The 12,754-nt window shown below is 47.2% G+C and overlaps 1 protein-coding gene across 1 annotated transcript in view; it reads left to right on the top strand.

Annotated features, from left to right (window-relative positions):
• The window catches only part of CRACR2B (calcium release activated channel regulator 2B), a 29,410-nt gene that overhangs the window by 8,383 nt on the left and 8,273 nt on the right, over positions 1-12,754 (top strand). The window contains exons 7-10 of the mRNA XM_009889384.1: positions 2,865-3,052; positions 4,543-4,614; positions 5,039-5,093; positions 9,228-9,307. Of these exons, the coding sequence (XP_009887686.1) occupies positions 2,865-3,052; positions 4,543-4,614; positions 5,039-5,093; positions 9,228-9,307 (395 nt within the window). The remainder of the gene's footprint in view (positions 1-2,864; positions 3,053-4,542; positions 4,615-5,038; positions 5,094-9,227; positions 9,308-12,754) is intronic.

The raw sequence follows: 12,754 nt of genomic DNA, 5'->3' as shown, positions 1-12,754 counted from the left end.
GTTGGTACTAGCTAGTCTGGTACTAGCTAGTCTAGTTGTCTCCTGTCTCTGAAAATGTTGAAGTGGTTTGTCAGGTGATTGGTTTGTGTTCAACTGTAATGTCTTCCTGTGAGCGTTCTGTTAATGCATTTTCTTGTCTGCTTTGTTTTCTCTTGGCACAATCTTCATATTAGTTGTACAATAACTATTTGGCAAGGAAGACAGGGTAAAAATTTGGAAGTTGTGAATTTGGAGCCTTTTGTGGTGTGAAAGCAAGCTGCGTATGGACATACAAGAGCCAAATTTCTCCAGTTTGTGTTTTCTGGTTGCTCCAAAATAACCCAGAGTAAACAGTTCTGTGACACTTAGGGCTGTACGTACTGTATATATGCATTTCAGCACCTAATGACGTACTGATTAATCAGTCACATAAAAGATCAAAGCAGTAGCTTTCCTGTAGCATGCCAGCCCTGGCATGGACGTTTATATGGGACAGACCATTCTGGATATCTTTTTCCTTTTTGTCTGAAGAACTGAAACATGACCACCACAGAAACAAGTCATGGGAGGTACCTGTAAGGTGCTGGTGACTAGGGGTATGCAAGTTGGATACCTAGCTGCGATATGGGTGAAATAGCACTTCTCTGAAATCATCAGCTCATTGCACAGCAGCTGGAAAAGTCAGCAAAACTTAGGTGCCATCAGGAAGGATATTGAGAATAAGATAGGGGACATCAGTTTCCTGCTGCCCACACCCTTGATATGCCTCAATTGGCATGTGCATTTCTAGTCTCCTCTAACTCCTCTGTGTCCTTCTTGAGTATGAAGGTACAAAGAACTAATGTGATTAAGGAAATGGAGTCATCTGCCTTAGGAAGAGAAACTAGGAAAGCCTAGACTTGATTTTGGAGAGTGGGAGACTGAGGGAGGAAGATATAACTGAGCTTTATGGACTCAGGAAGGTGGTGGATAAGGTCCACATAGAACTGTTATTCTCTAAATCCTGCAACAGCAGAGGTAAGGGACGCTCGGTGAGACCAGTATAAATTTGATTCAGAAGAACCTACTTCTTTACACAGATTAGTGAACCTTTGGACTTTTTTGGCACAGGAGGCAGGTAGTATCAGCAGTTCAAAAACAGGTTGGACAAACAAATGGACAAGAGGCTCATAAATGTTTATTAAAAGGAGGAATAGTCAGGTATGTAACTTCCCTAGTCCAGGGACTATAGATGCTGTAGGTATAGATGACCATGCACGGGGGTGTGTGTGAGGGGAATGGACCACAGTTAGGTGTCTAGGCATGCTCTTCCTAGGTAGCATCCCCTCTTGCTATGGGTCAAGGCAAAGCACTGGGCTACATGGACACTTAATTCTTATTCAAATTGTCATTTCGGATGCTCTTTGATTAGTACAAGCCTCAGAGTTACGTGGATAATCAGGTCCCCCTTGTGGTGTAAGACCAGTATTGTAATTGTGCTTTCTATGGTATCACTTCCCAGCACGGACAACATAACAGGAGAGTTGAGTGAAATAGAGATTTCTCAGGGAGAGGCAGGTGCTTTACTTAAAGCCTGTCTCCTGGCTTATTGAAAGATGCAAAGGCTGTAGGCTGCAGTTGCTGTTTCTTAGTCTCAACTCCACTGCTCAGCGTATGTGGTCGTGCTCAAATTTTCCCTGATGTCCAAAGGACTGGAAGTCTCCAGACAAAGCTGTGTGTGACTTGTGCTTGTAGCCTCACTGGGGAGATATGTGGGGCTTGTGTTTCAAGGAACCTGGGAAAGGTCAGCTCTGTTCACTCCTGCTCATGACTGTTGTATGTGTGTCCTGGCAGATAGCAGGGTAGCAAGAAAAACGCACTTTATCTTGTGCCACAGTGTGCTGCTTTACTTTCCCTTTGAGAGGGAGAGAAGGTAGGCTGAGAGAAAAGGCAATCTGAAGGTATAAATGTGGAGGCTGACTCTGCCACCTACTACGCTGGTCAGAACTGGTGCTCCTCTCCGGTTTGTATACATGGATTGTATAATTTTATTTTGGGGCTGTAAGTTCTGAGATGGGTACCACAATTTCTGCATAACACCAGCTTCAGCAGAGGGCCCTGGTTAGCTGGTATGGCTGGCTACATACTGAAGTGTCAATATGATCCTCCTTGTGATGCCCTACTTGTCATCTGAGATGGGTGGGTTTGACTGCTGCATCTGCCTTTGCCTCTTTCCCAGACTATGCCAGCCATTTGTGAGGAATTGGATCACCGAGTGAGTACAGGACAGCAAGCTTTAAACTTCCCACATCAGCTTTATTAGTTGTGCTGAGGTCTTGTGCTGCCTAGAGTGCAGCTGTGCCCCAGTGTCATTTAAACAACATCTCTAGCCCGAGGTCCTGTCTCCAACAGTAGTAAAGGCCACACAGTCACTTCATGGTCCAGGTGTAGTGTGAGATACGCCTAGCACCTTGGTACATCCCCCTTTCTGCTGCCATGGGCTCAGGAAGCCCCCGAACTAGAGGATGCATTTCAACAACAATGCTTAATAAGTCTCGATAGACACACCCCTGCTTCTTTCCAAATTTTTCCAGTCCTCCTTTGACCTTCATTTGCACTCTGATTTTTACAATGCCTGACAGCAGCAAGCTCCTCAAGCTGCCTGAAGCGCTTCCTCAGCTATGCCTGACTAATTGTATTGCTTGCTCCCCAGTGCTGGCATGATGAGAAATAATTGCTTCCAATTTACCTTCTTTATGCCACTGGTGGTCCTGTAGACCTAAGTAGTGTTTATCTCCCGTCCACCTCGTTGTTTACATCTGCTTTTTCAGCCTGTTTTTACAGGCATGATTGTAGTACAAAACCCTTCCTCTCTGTCTTTAACCCTTCCTCCTCTCTCATTGCAGCTGGAACATCAGCTACAGTCTCTGAACTCGGAGCAGCTGGAGACCCGTGTGCAGAACGAAAGGCTACGGCATCTGAATGAAAACCTGCTGGAAGAGCTGGAGAAAAGCAAATGGGAGCTGGAGGCGGTGAAGGGGCAATTACAGAAGCTCCAGAAAGAGGCTCAGCTTGAGCAGGAGCAGAAGGACAGGTGGGAATGGGCAGGGAAGGGGGTGTTAAGGCAGGGAGCCAGGCAAGGAAGGAAGGGTGGGCAAATTGTTAAATAATAAGGATCTCTAATTAAAAGCCTTGGTCTCATCAGAGGATTGTCTCTTCTTGAGGAAAAGTAGTAACATCCCAGTGGTCTTATGGGCCTAAACAGGGAGTGATACTGCTATCTCCCATCTGCCTTTAGTGAGGAATGAATATGTTCATTGATATTTGGCTAGAAAAACACTGTAAAAAGTACAGATGTTCCTCAGCCTAAAGGAGGCCTCTCCTCTGTGCATTTTCCAGTTCACCGTTGCCTCTATAATGTTTCTATAGATCCTCTTCTTATCACTTGTGTTCCTGTTTGTGGGCTTAATCTAATGATACTTAGCTAAAACATCGGGATGTTTCAGATCTAGATGGCAGTGAGCATCCTTCCTGTCCCTAGCAGCTGAGGAAACTGGAGTGTGAAAGGAGAATATAGGATGCCTGCCCTCAAGTTGAAGGAGAGCGGGAGAGCTGGGGTACAACCCAGCCATCCCAGCTCCTGTGGCACTGCTACTTCCTCTGAATCCCAAAGAAAACACAACTCGTAATCATAGAATCATAGAATGGTTAGAGTTGGAAGGGACCTTTAAGATTACCTAGTTCCAACCCCCCTGCCATGGGCAGGGACACCTTCCACTAGACCAGGTTGTAGGTCCATGTGTCATAAAAAGCTATTTAACATTTCTTCTAAAAATGAGAAGTACAGCAATCTTATCTGTTGTGTGGGGACACAGTAAAAAAACATGAAATGTAAAGTTTGCTCCAACTATGAACTGTGATTTCATTCAAATATAAATGAAAAATGAAAAATTGTCCAAAGCTTGGGTTAGTGCTTAGATTGAAACCTAATTGGTCTTTAATCCTCTATCATTGCAGAAAACAGGAAAATTACTGATTGCAAATAACAATGTTGCTAAACCCCAGGAGGGTGGAAGCTTCTCAAAAACACACTGAAGGGATGTGTATTATGCCAGTTTTGTCATTAATTTGCCTATCCTAGTTTGTTTTGAAGAATATTCTCACAATAAAAGCAAAGGAAAATGAGCAAAAAGTTTTAAGGCAGAGCATTTCTACTGTAGGAGAAACCACCTTTTCGTTTTGCAGATGTTCTACTATATACAGTTAATGTGCAAATTTAGGCACTCATAATCCATGAGGTACCCGTTTTTGTATACTATAAAACCTTAATGATGGAAGAGAAGTATAGTCAGACACTCTGACTACAAAATTCACTACTCTATTGGATTACCGAACCCAGAGGGAAAAAAGTCCTTCCAACACCACAGGAAAATGCTGACATCAATTTTTTTGGGGGGGGGGGCGGGGGAGGATCTTCCTAGCATAGGGCAGGCCCTTATCTTGGAGAATACCATGAGCATCTCTGAGAAAGGGATCTTTGTATCCCATTAACTTATTTCCCCTTTTAAAATCCCCTTTGCCCAGGGATGTGTTTAGAGTCTCCAAGAACATGCAGAAAGAGAAACAAAGCCTCCTTCGGCAGCTGGAGCTCCTCAGGTAAGGACAGGGCCGGGGGGAAACGCTGAGCTCTTGTGTGGGTAAGGGGCTGAGGTTTCAGCACTGTGCTCATTTCTCCCACAGAAAGCAATGGGAGTGTATTCAAGCAGTGCTCAGACACTGCTTGTTTTTCTAGGTCCAGACAGAGTTGTGCAATCTGGCGAGCTCTGGCAGAGTACAGGCTGTGTTATATCACCAAGTAATCTCTCCACTGAAGGAATTTAGTCTTTCTTGCTGGCTAAGGGAACCATGTGGAGCTCAAAACCTGAGCTGGGATACATGGAAATCCAAACATGTCTGGCAATAAATAACATCTTCATCTGTGTCCCAAACTCCCTGTTTGTTCTAGCTTTCAAATGTTGGGTTTTACTCCGTTTTTGACGAGTGCTTCATTGTGTCTCTCCTGTGTCTTCCTTTGGAGCAGAGAGATGAACAAGAAACTTCGAGATGAGCGAGATGCTTTTGAAGCCAAGAAGCTGGTTAGTCTAAGAAAGAAAATCCTAATTCCCAACCACCCTCCTTTCATCTGCTGCTGTTGCTGTCGCCACTCTGGGGCCTGTCACTTCCACGGGGGACAATGACCTGAGCTCTTGAGGCCTGGAGTGGTTCTTAATACAGACTTCAGAGCACCTCTTTGCCTGTGCTGGAGACGAGCTCTGCTGGTTGCTGTTGCCAACTGCCCAGGTTTAACCCAAGGCGCGTTAGCTTGTGACTGTCACGCAGCCCCATGCAGGGCTGCAGCGGGTGCTGCCTGCTGCACACATGAGGTCTGTGTGTTGCGACAGGCAATGGGCACATGCAAGGAGGGGAGTGAAGCTGGATGTATTCCTGGTGGTGGGGAAGAAGATGGATTCCCAGATGTGCTGCCAGCTGACTAGGGGTGGAGGGGCATGGAAGGGTTTTGGAGTTTCTCTGACCCTGTGAGCAGATGTTTTCAGATGTTCCTCTGGGAACAGATGTTCCTCCCCATTCCTGTGAACTCTGCCGGGCTGGAGGTGCAGTAGTGAGTCTTGTGTCAGAGGGCTAGGAGAAAGCATGGGGTCTGTAACATCTGGAACAGTCCGCTCCATCTCTGGCCTTTCCCAGTCTCCAAGATAAGTACGAATACGTGACCGATTTTTAATTCTTATTATTTTTTCATGCAAAAGTCTTTGTGTTCCCGAATGTCACTGGCAAAGCTGCTCTATGCTCTTCTTGGACCCATCCCTGCCACCATGTGTCTTTGCCTGCTCTGCCACCATGCCCCACTTGAAGACGTGGAATTACCTGCCTTGCCATGAGGACAGGCAGTGGTAGGTCATGAGAGACTTTCTGGTTGGTGTGTAAGGGAAGCATAGGGATGGTGCTCAGATAAGGATCAATATGCCCTGCTGGGGGAGGGGCTGGAGTTCTCCAAGTGGAGCAGCAGCTGTATAAAATAACTTCAGTAACTGTCTTGGATGGAGGTGAGGTGTGTGCCTTTGCATATGTGTTTCTGAAATCTGAAAGAAATTTCCCTCCCCCCCTCCATTTTTAAAGCTGCTAAGTATGTGTGTGTGCACCAGAGCCTCCTGATCTCTCTTGGAGAAGTAATAAACACAGTCACTCTGTAGCAGAGTCCAGTGCAAGTAGGCAAAGAAAATGGTTTGTTCTCCTCTTTCCATGCGTAGTGCTTCATCAGCTTCTGGGTTCCTGTGGGTGGGGCAGATGGCCGGTGGAGACCACAGTTCAGATATGTACCTCTGTGTGTACACAACTTGCCTGCTTCTCCTCTATTCTCCTCTCCTTTTCCCCCACTAGGACCTGCTCATGACAGTTGCTGGTGAACCTAAAAGAGACCCTAGCAGAGAGAGTCATAATACAGAGGAGCCGCTTTCTCCCTTCTCCCTGTGCTTGCAGTACGGATGGGGCAGCAGGGTGAATTCCTCCTACCACCATTGCTCATCTGCAAGGCTGTGTCATGCTGGGCAGATGAAGCCTGTACTGGAATAAGGGTTTTTTTACCTTTGTCAGCTAGGACATGTTGTTGGCCACTCTCGTTTTAGTCTGCAGAAAAGCAGGGCTCCAAGGGATTGCAGAGATGCTGCTATTGTCATACACCTGCAGAAAATCTGCTGTCCAGCCTGTCCCACTGTAAGGGGGAGAGAAAATAGTAATGCTTCCCTGCAGCAGCAAAAGAGTTCAGCCTTCTGAAGGGGATCCCTGGTGTGTGACACATTCTCTGCCAGAGACTATGAATGCTTTTACAGGCTAAAAAGAAGCCCAAGGCTTTAATACCCTCTGTTAGTGCTGGGAAGGGTTGTGTTATTTCTGTGAAATGAAGGTGTGATGAACAGTGCTTCTTTCATGGCAAATATTTTGGAGTGGTTGGAAGGAGGAGTTGGGCTGTACACAGCTGATAGCAACCCAGCCACTGCTCCTTTGCACTTCTCAGTGCCCAGCTTAATATGTTGCTCTTTGTAAGAGTTTCTGGCCTGGTCAGGGCAGGCAGACCCTGGCCCCATGGCACCGTAGGGCACTGTTTTGCCCCAGTGGCTAGGTCACAGATAGCAATGTGTGTCTATTTCTGCCTGTGTGCAAACCACTGCTGGGTGCTTTTAAGATGCAGGAGTTGCGGGTACACTTTCACATCCATGACCCATCTGGCTATAGAGTTATGCTTGCATGCTGTATGTTGACAGAGCGAATTTCATGTCTGCTCATCATGAAGAGTGTTTTGGGACTTCGACTACATTGGACGCGTATTTGTATTTCCCTGATAAACCAGCATTTTTCCTATCCCAGATAAACCAGAATCTTTCCCATCCAAAATGCTTGTACGTGTGCTGCTGTTGTTGTGGAATCCTTGCCATTGTGTGTTGTACAGCTGTGATGTCTTGTCTGTCCCTTTATCATCCTGGTGAAAAGCCAAATGTTACACAAACTTGGCAGGCCAATAAAGCATGGCAGAACCAATGGCAAAACAAGCCCGGTTGTTTCTCCTTTCTTACCCAGGTATGTACTCTTCAGGCTGTTTCCTCTCCAGGTAGGGTGGTGCCATAGCAGATTGCCTGAGAGTCCCTTTGCTTCACAGGTGACTTGAAGGTTGTGACTCAGCTCCAGTCGGCTGTAACATCATTTCCTTGTTTCTTTGTGTCTAGAGAAAGCCCTTGAGCGAACCTGCTCAAACCCTGAAAATTCCTCCTCCATCCCCATTGGAGAACCACTGGTTGGCTGAACCACAGCCTGATATCAGTGTTGACCAAAGGGTCACTGTGCAGTTGAGGGTCCTTTGCCTTGGAAGATATGTGCTCCACAGTTGTGAGGGTGGGAATGTTTCTATGGCTGGAGCTTCTCTTGAACACCAGTTTTCTATGTAAAAACAGTTTTGGGGTGGCGGGTTTTTTCCCCCCCTCAAAGTTCTGAGTTGGGTGAGGTCCTCTGTGGAGTTCAGAGTGTCTCTTTTTGTTGGACTGCATTGTAGTAAAGGTGCTGGGAGTTCTGGCCAAAACAGCAGCTTCTTAATTTTTTTTGCCTTTTAAAATAAGCCAGGGGTTATTGAAGAAATAATCTCTGTAGTCCTCCCCTGGGCTGTGGGCAGCATGAAGGAAGGCCTGTCCAGAGCTGCCTGCAGGTGTTTGGTCAGTTCAAAACTGCTGCCAGAGCAGATCTGGCAGGTTGTCAAATCTTTCCCCACCTTTACCCCAAGAAATAACTTGTGAGGACGTGCCAGAAACCTCCAGACTTACAGAGTGAGTACATCTCCCTTTCCCCCAGCGCAGAGGCAGTGGGCACCGCACCTTGCCCTGCTGTCTTTCACTTTGTGTTTTCTGTGTGTAGCTAGAGCAGTTAGCCAATTGGTTTGGGGTGAGGGGGGGCTAGACTTTGGCATGGCATTTGGGGGAGCTGCCAGGTCAATCCTCTCTCTGCCACAGGCTTTCCTGCATGATCTCCACAGGCAAGTTGCTCATCTTTGCTGAGGATGGCAAAGCTGCTGCATGGGTGGGAAGAGGGTTGCAAGAGGAGTTGTCCTGCTTTCCCCTTCTCTAGGGAGCTGGTAAACAGTGGCTGTAGGAAGTGTGTAGTCAGGTAAGTAGGAGGAAAGCATGGAGAAAGATGTTCGTGTAAGGCAGAGCATGTGCATTCCCCTTTGCAGAGCGGTCTCCTTCCTTTTCTATGTGCATGTGTAGCTCTGGGTGCGTACCGGTGTAGAAGGGGTACTAGTTCCTTCTGAGGAGGGGGCAATCAGTCTGTCCCACAAAACATCAGCATAATAAAAAGGCAAGTGGGGAAAGAGAGACTCAGCTGTCAGACCAAGTGGAGAACAAGCCACAGAAATAAAAGCTCTGGCTGTCTAGAGGAAGAATTCAGTTTGGGGCACCACTATTTTTGATGGGGTTTGTTGCAAAGAGGAAAGCAGCAACAGCGATGCCTTCTTGCATGAGTTAAATGAGCTGAATTGAGAAAAGCAAGCCCTGTGCTCACCTCAGTTCAAGCCTGCCAGCAGAGCACTACCACCACATGGTACGGGGCTGCAAGGGCTCCAGCCTTGCCTCCCCAAAGCGGTCTGCAGAGGTGGCAAGTTGTTGAACTGAGGCTGGTCATGTCGCTGGGTCCTGATCACATTCTTCATCCCTTCTCTTTTCAACTTCCAGGTGCCTCTGAACAAAAAGCCCCTGTTGAAGAAAGGGTCAGTGCTAGGCAGTTACCTGCTGGATGACAAGCCGGTCAAACGGTTAGATGGGCATCTGTGTTGTGTTTGTGGTGTCAGTTTGTACCCGCTGGAGTACCCTGTCAGTCAAGCTGTGTCCTGTGTCTTGTTCTCCCATCTTGGTGCTGGCTGGTTTTGGGAGCATGGTGGGGTGCAGCTTGACTGTGGCTCTAGCTGCCTCTTGGCATCAGGTGGTGTTGGCTCAGTGTGAAGCTGAGGATGCTGTTAGCTAATTTCCACAGGGGGGTGGCTCTCCTCTGGGCTGCTTCTACATGCAGCAATGGGGGAGCAAACCTAAATGCTATCAGAAGCTATGGGAGTGTTCATGGGATGGGAGTCACAAAGGCTGCCTCTGACCGAGTTGGGCAGCTCCATTAAAATGACTGGATCATCTCTCAAGTGTGCCATTTCCTCCCCAGGCAGAAATCCTGTCCACTGGTGCCTCATGCCAGAGCCCATATCCCTGGGGCATGGGATAGGACAGGAGTTGCACAAGGCTTATGTTCTCTCTGGCAGCTGAAAGCCCCAAGGAGAGGGCCCAGCTCCAGGTGGGTTCATCCTCCCCATCTCCCTCCACACCTATGCAGATCCTCACCTGGCAGACCAGGCCTCCCTCTGAGCCAGGTCAGGTGAACATGTCTGTGTGGCCAAGGCCTTTTTTTTTTTTTTCTTTCTTTCCTTTTTTATTTCTTTTTCTTTTTTTTTTTTTTTCCTACAGTACATGCAGACTATACAGTGGCTTCAATACCCACATATGTCTGCTTGCCTGAACTGTGCTGGCATTAAGCATCAGCCCTTGCGAACTAACTAGTGTGACCAGCACGCTGGTATTGGCCAAAAGTCTGCTTCTTCCGAGAGGAAGGGGAGGCCAGCCCAGCCCTGACTGGCTTGGAGCTGAGTCTCCCCGGCAACTGCTGGCCCCAAACAAGTTTTAAAGGCCTCTCTGTTTCCTACCAGGTCTTTGCAGGTTCCACCACTTCCCAGTTTCTCCTGGTGCCAGCCAGAGACAGGTCTAGGCTCAGAGTTTCTTCCAGCTTCAACTCACCCTTAATGCTTGCAATTCTGGTAGCAGCATTTAAGAATTGAGCTTCAGGCTCCTGGGCTCATGGACTGGTGGAAAACCAGGTGAACTGTGGACCAGGTCAGATTTTTGAGCCCAGCCTGCTCTGGAGGTTGCTTGGATAGATCTGAGGCAGACCTCTTTCATGGCTGTTTGACTTGCAGAGATGCTATCCATGGCATCAGACACTCAGGTTCTCCCTTCCTCCTCCTCAGCTATTTCTTGCAATGATCCTGCTAGTTGCTGCTGGCATAAACCCACCAGAAAGGCTTAACAGGTGAAGTCTGGCCGTGAGGGTGATGTGAGAAGAGGAGAAGTATTTGTTGGTCCTGTCTCTGTCCCAGTGTTGCGTCACACCACGTTGCTTGAGAAACATGAATAAAATCCATTAGATCTGGAGTCACTGTTCAAAAAGTTTTGTGTTTGTCCCTTTTTTTTGTTGTTGTTTTTGCCCCCTGAAGAGGCTTTTGACTCTCAGACCCTCATTGCTGCTATTTCTGCCAGCCCTGGGAGATGAGGGCTGTTGCCCTGAGCCAGTCCTGGGATATGTTTATTTTCCATGGGGAGAGGTTCCAGCTGGCCAGGCTCTGGGCTGGCAACTGGGGCAGATGCAGGGATGACAACGAGGATGACAACGAGGAATGTGAGCTCCCTTTCACAGAACAAGTGTAGTCATGGCAGTGGGTGAATTTTTCAGCCCTGATGCTTTCCATAGAGTGCAAGAGCTGAGGGAAGGCTGAGAGATTGGGGGCTGTTTAGTCTGGAGAAAAGAAGGCTCCAGGGAGACCTTATTGCAGCCTTTCAGTACTTAAAGGGGTCTTGTAACAAAGATGAAGACAGACAGGGCCTGTTGCAATAGGACCAGGGGTAATGGTTTTAAACTAAAGGAGGATAGAGTCAGACTAGGCGTATAGAAGAAATTTTTTATGCTGAGGGTGGTGAAGCACTGGAAGAGGTTGCCCAAAGGAGTGGTAGATGCACCATCCCTGGAAACATTCAAGGTCAGGCTGGATGGGGCTCTGAGCAATGTGCTGTAGTTGAAGATGTTCCTGCTCGTTGCAGGGGTTGTGTGGACTAGATGGTCCCTTCAAACCCAATCTATTCTGTGATTCTGATGAGGTGTACCTGCAGGAATGAGAGAGAAGAGTTTTTGCTTTGATTCCTGCACTAGTAGCAAGAGAAAAATGTTGCAGAGAGAGGTGGGATGTGCTACCTCTGAAGAGATTGACTGTAATAAGCTTCTGGTCTCTCCAGTTTGCTTCCAAATGCAATCTGGTGGCCAGTGAAGTCAATGGAGATATCTGATGGAAAAAAACCCTTTGAGTTCTAAGCCTTCTCACTCCCTTTGTCTAGTTCTCTAACCATGGAAAGCCTAGGCAGATCTAAAATGCTGCCTTGCTCCTCGGCAGTGATTCCAGTAGTTTAAATCGGTTATTCTAGCTGCTCTTTTGAAGACTGTTCCTCCACTTACCATGTCAGCTCTACCCTCAGTGAACAAAGTGCATCAGCCTGCTCTTGTGTAGGCACAGTCAGTGCAACGCCTATTCTCCAGTACCACAGCTTGGGCAGGGGTCCTGGGGATTTCTTGCCATTGACAGCACAGTGTGGCTAGTTGGGAGCTTTATAAAACAAGCATCTTTTCACAGAATTTTCAGAGTTGGAAGGGACCTCTAGAGATCATCTAGTCCAACTCCCCTGCTAAAGCAGGATTGCCTAGAGCACGTTACTCAGGACTGCATCCAGGTGGGTCTTGAAAATCTCCAGAGAAGGGGCCTCCACACCCTCCCTGGGCAGCCTGTGCCAGTGCTCTGTCTTTTGGGTCTTTACCTCAGGCCAGGCATGGATGCAGGCCAGCGCAGAGCCAACACCAGGCAAAGTGACCCTGGTGTGAGCATGCTCACTGCAATTTGCACACCTGTGGCAGGTTTCTGCTGCCTGAGCTCAGTAAGACTCTGCTGCAGCAGTATTTGGAAGTGATGGACTTGTTTCCTGGAGCATGGCTGTGTGCCTTCGGCAGAGGGCAGTAACATGTGTGCACACCACATGCAGCCTCCCAAAGATGATCAGCCAGCCATCACCCTACTGCCTGCAGTCAAAACTCTTTTCACTAACCTTGAAACCTTTGTTACTTGTTTTTTGTTGTATTTGGTAATAGATGGGGGGTTGTTGCCTTCATTTAAAAAAAAAAAAAAAAAAAAAAAAAATTTTTGAACTAACGAACTTCACCTCACCCATGTGACAATCTTATGTGAATATTTCAGGAATAAGTTTCTTCTCTAATCCTCTAAATTAGTGACAGAGTATATTATTTTCTAAGGCAACTAGTAAATTTAGGGCTTCAAAACTTTTCAAAACTTATGTAATTTTCCCCCAGAACATATGGATACTTTGAAATCTTTTTTTTTTTACTT

The sequence above is a fragment of the Charadrius vociferus genome, unplaced genomic scaffold, assembly GCF_000708025.1.
Source record: "Charadrius vociferus isolate BGI_N301 unplaced genomic scaffold, ASM70802v2 scaffold467, whole genome shotgun sequence".
NCBI lineage: Eukaryota > Metazoa > Chordata > Aves > Charadriiformes > Charadriidae > Charadrius > Charadrius vociferus.
The sequence above is the reverse complement of the archived record's forward strand: the minus strand, read 5'-3'. Positions and strand labels throughout refer to the sequence as shown.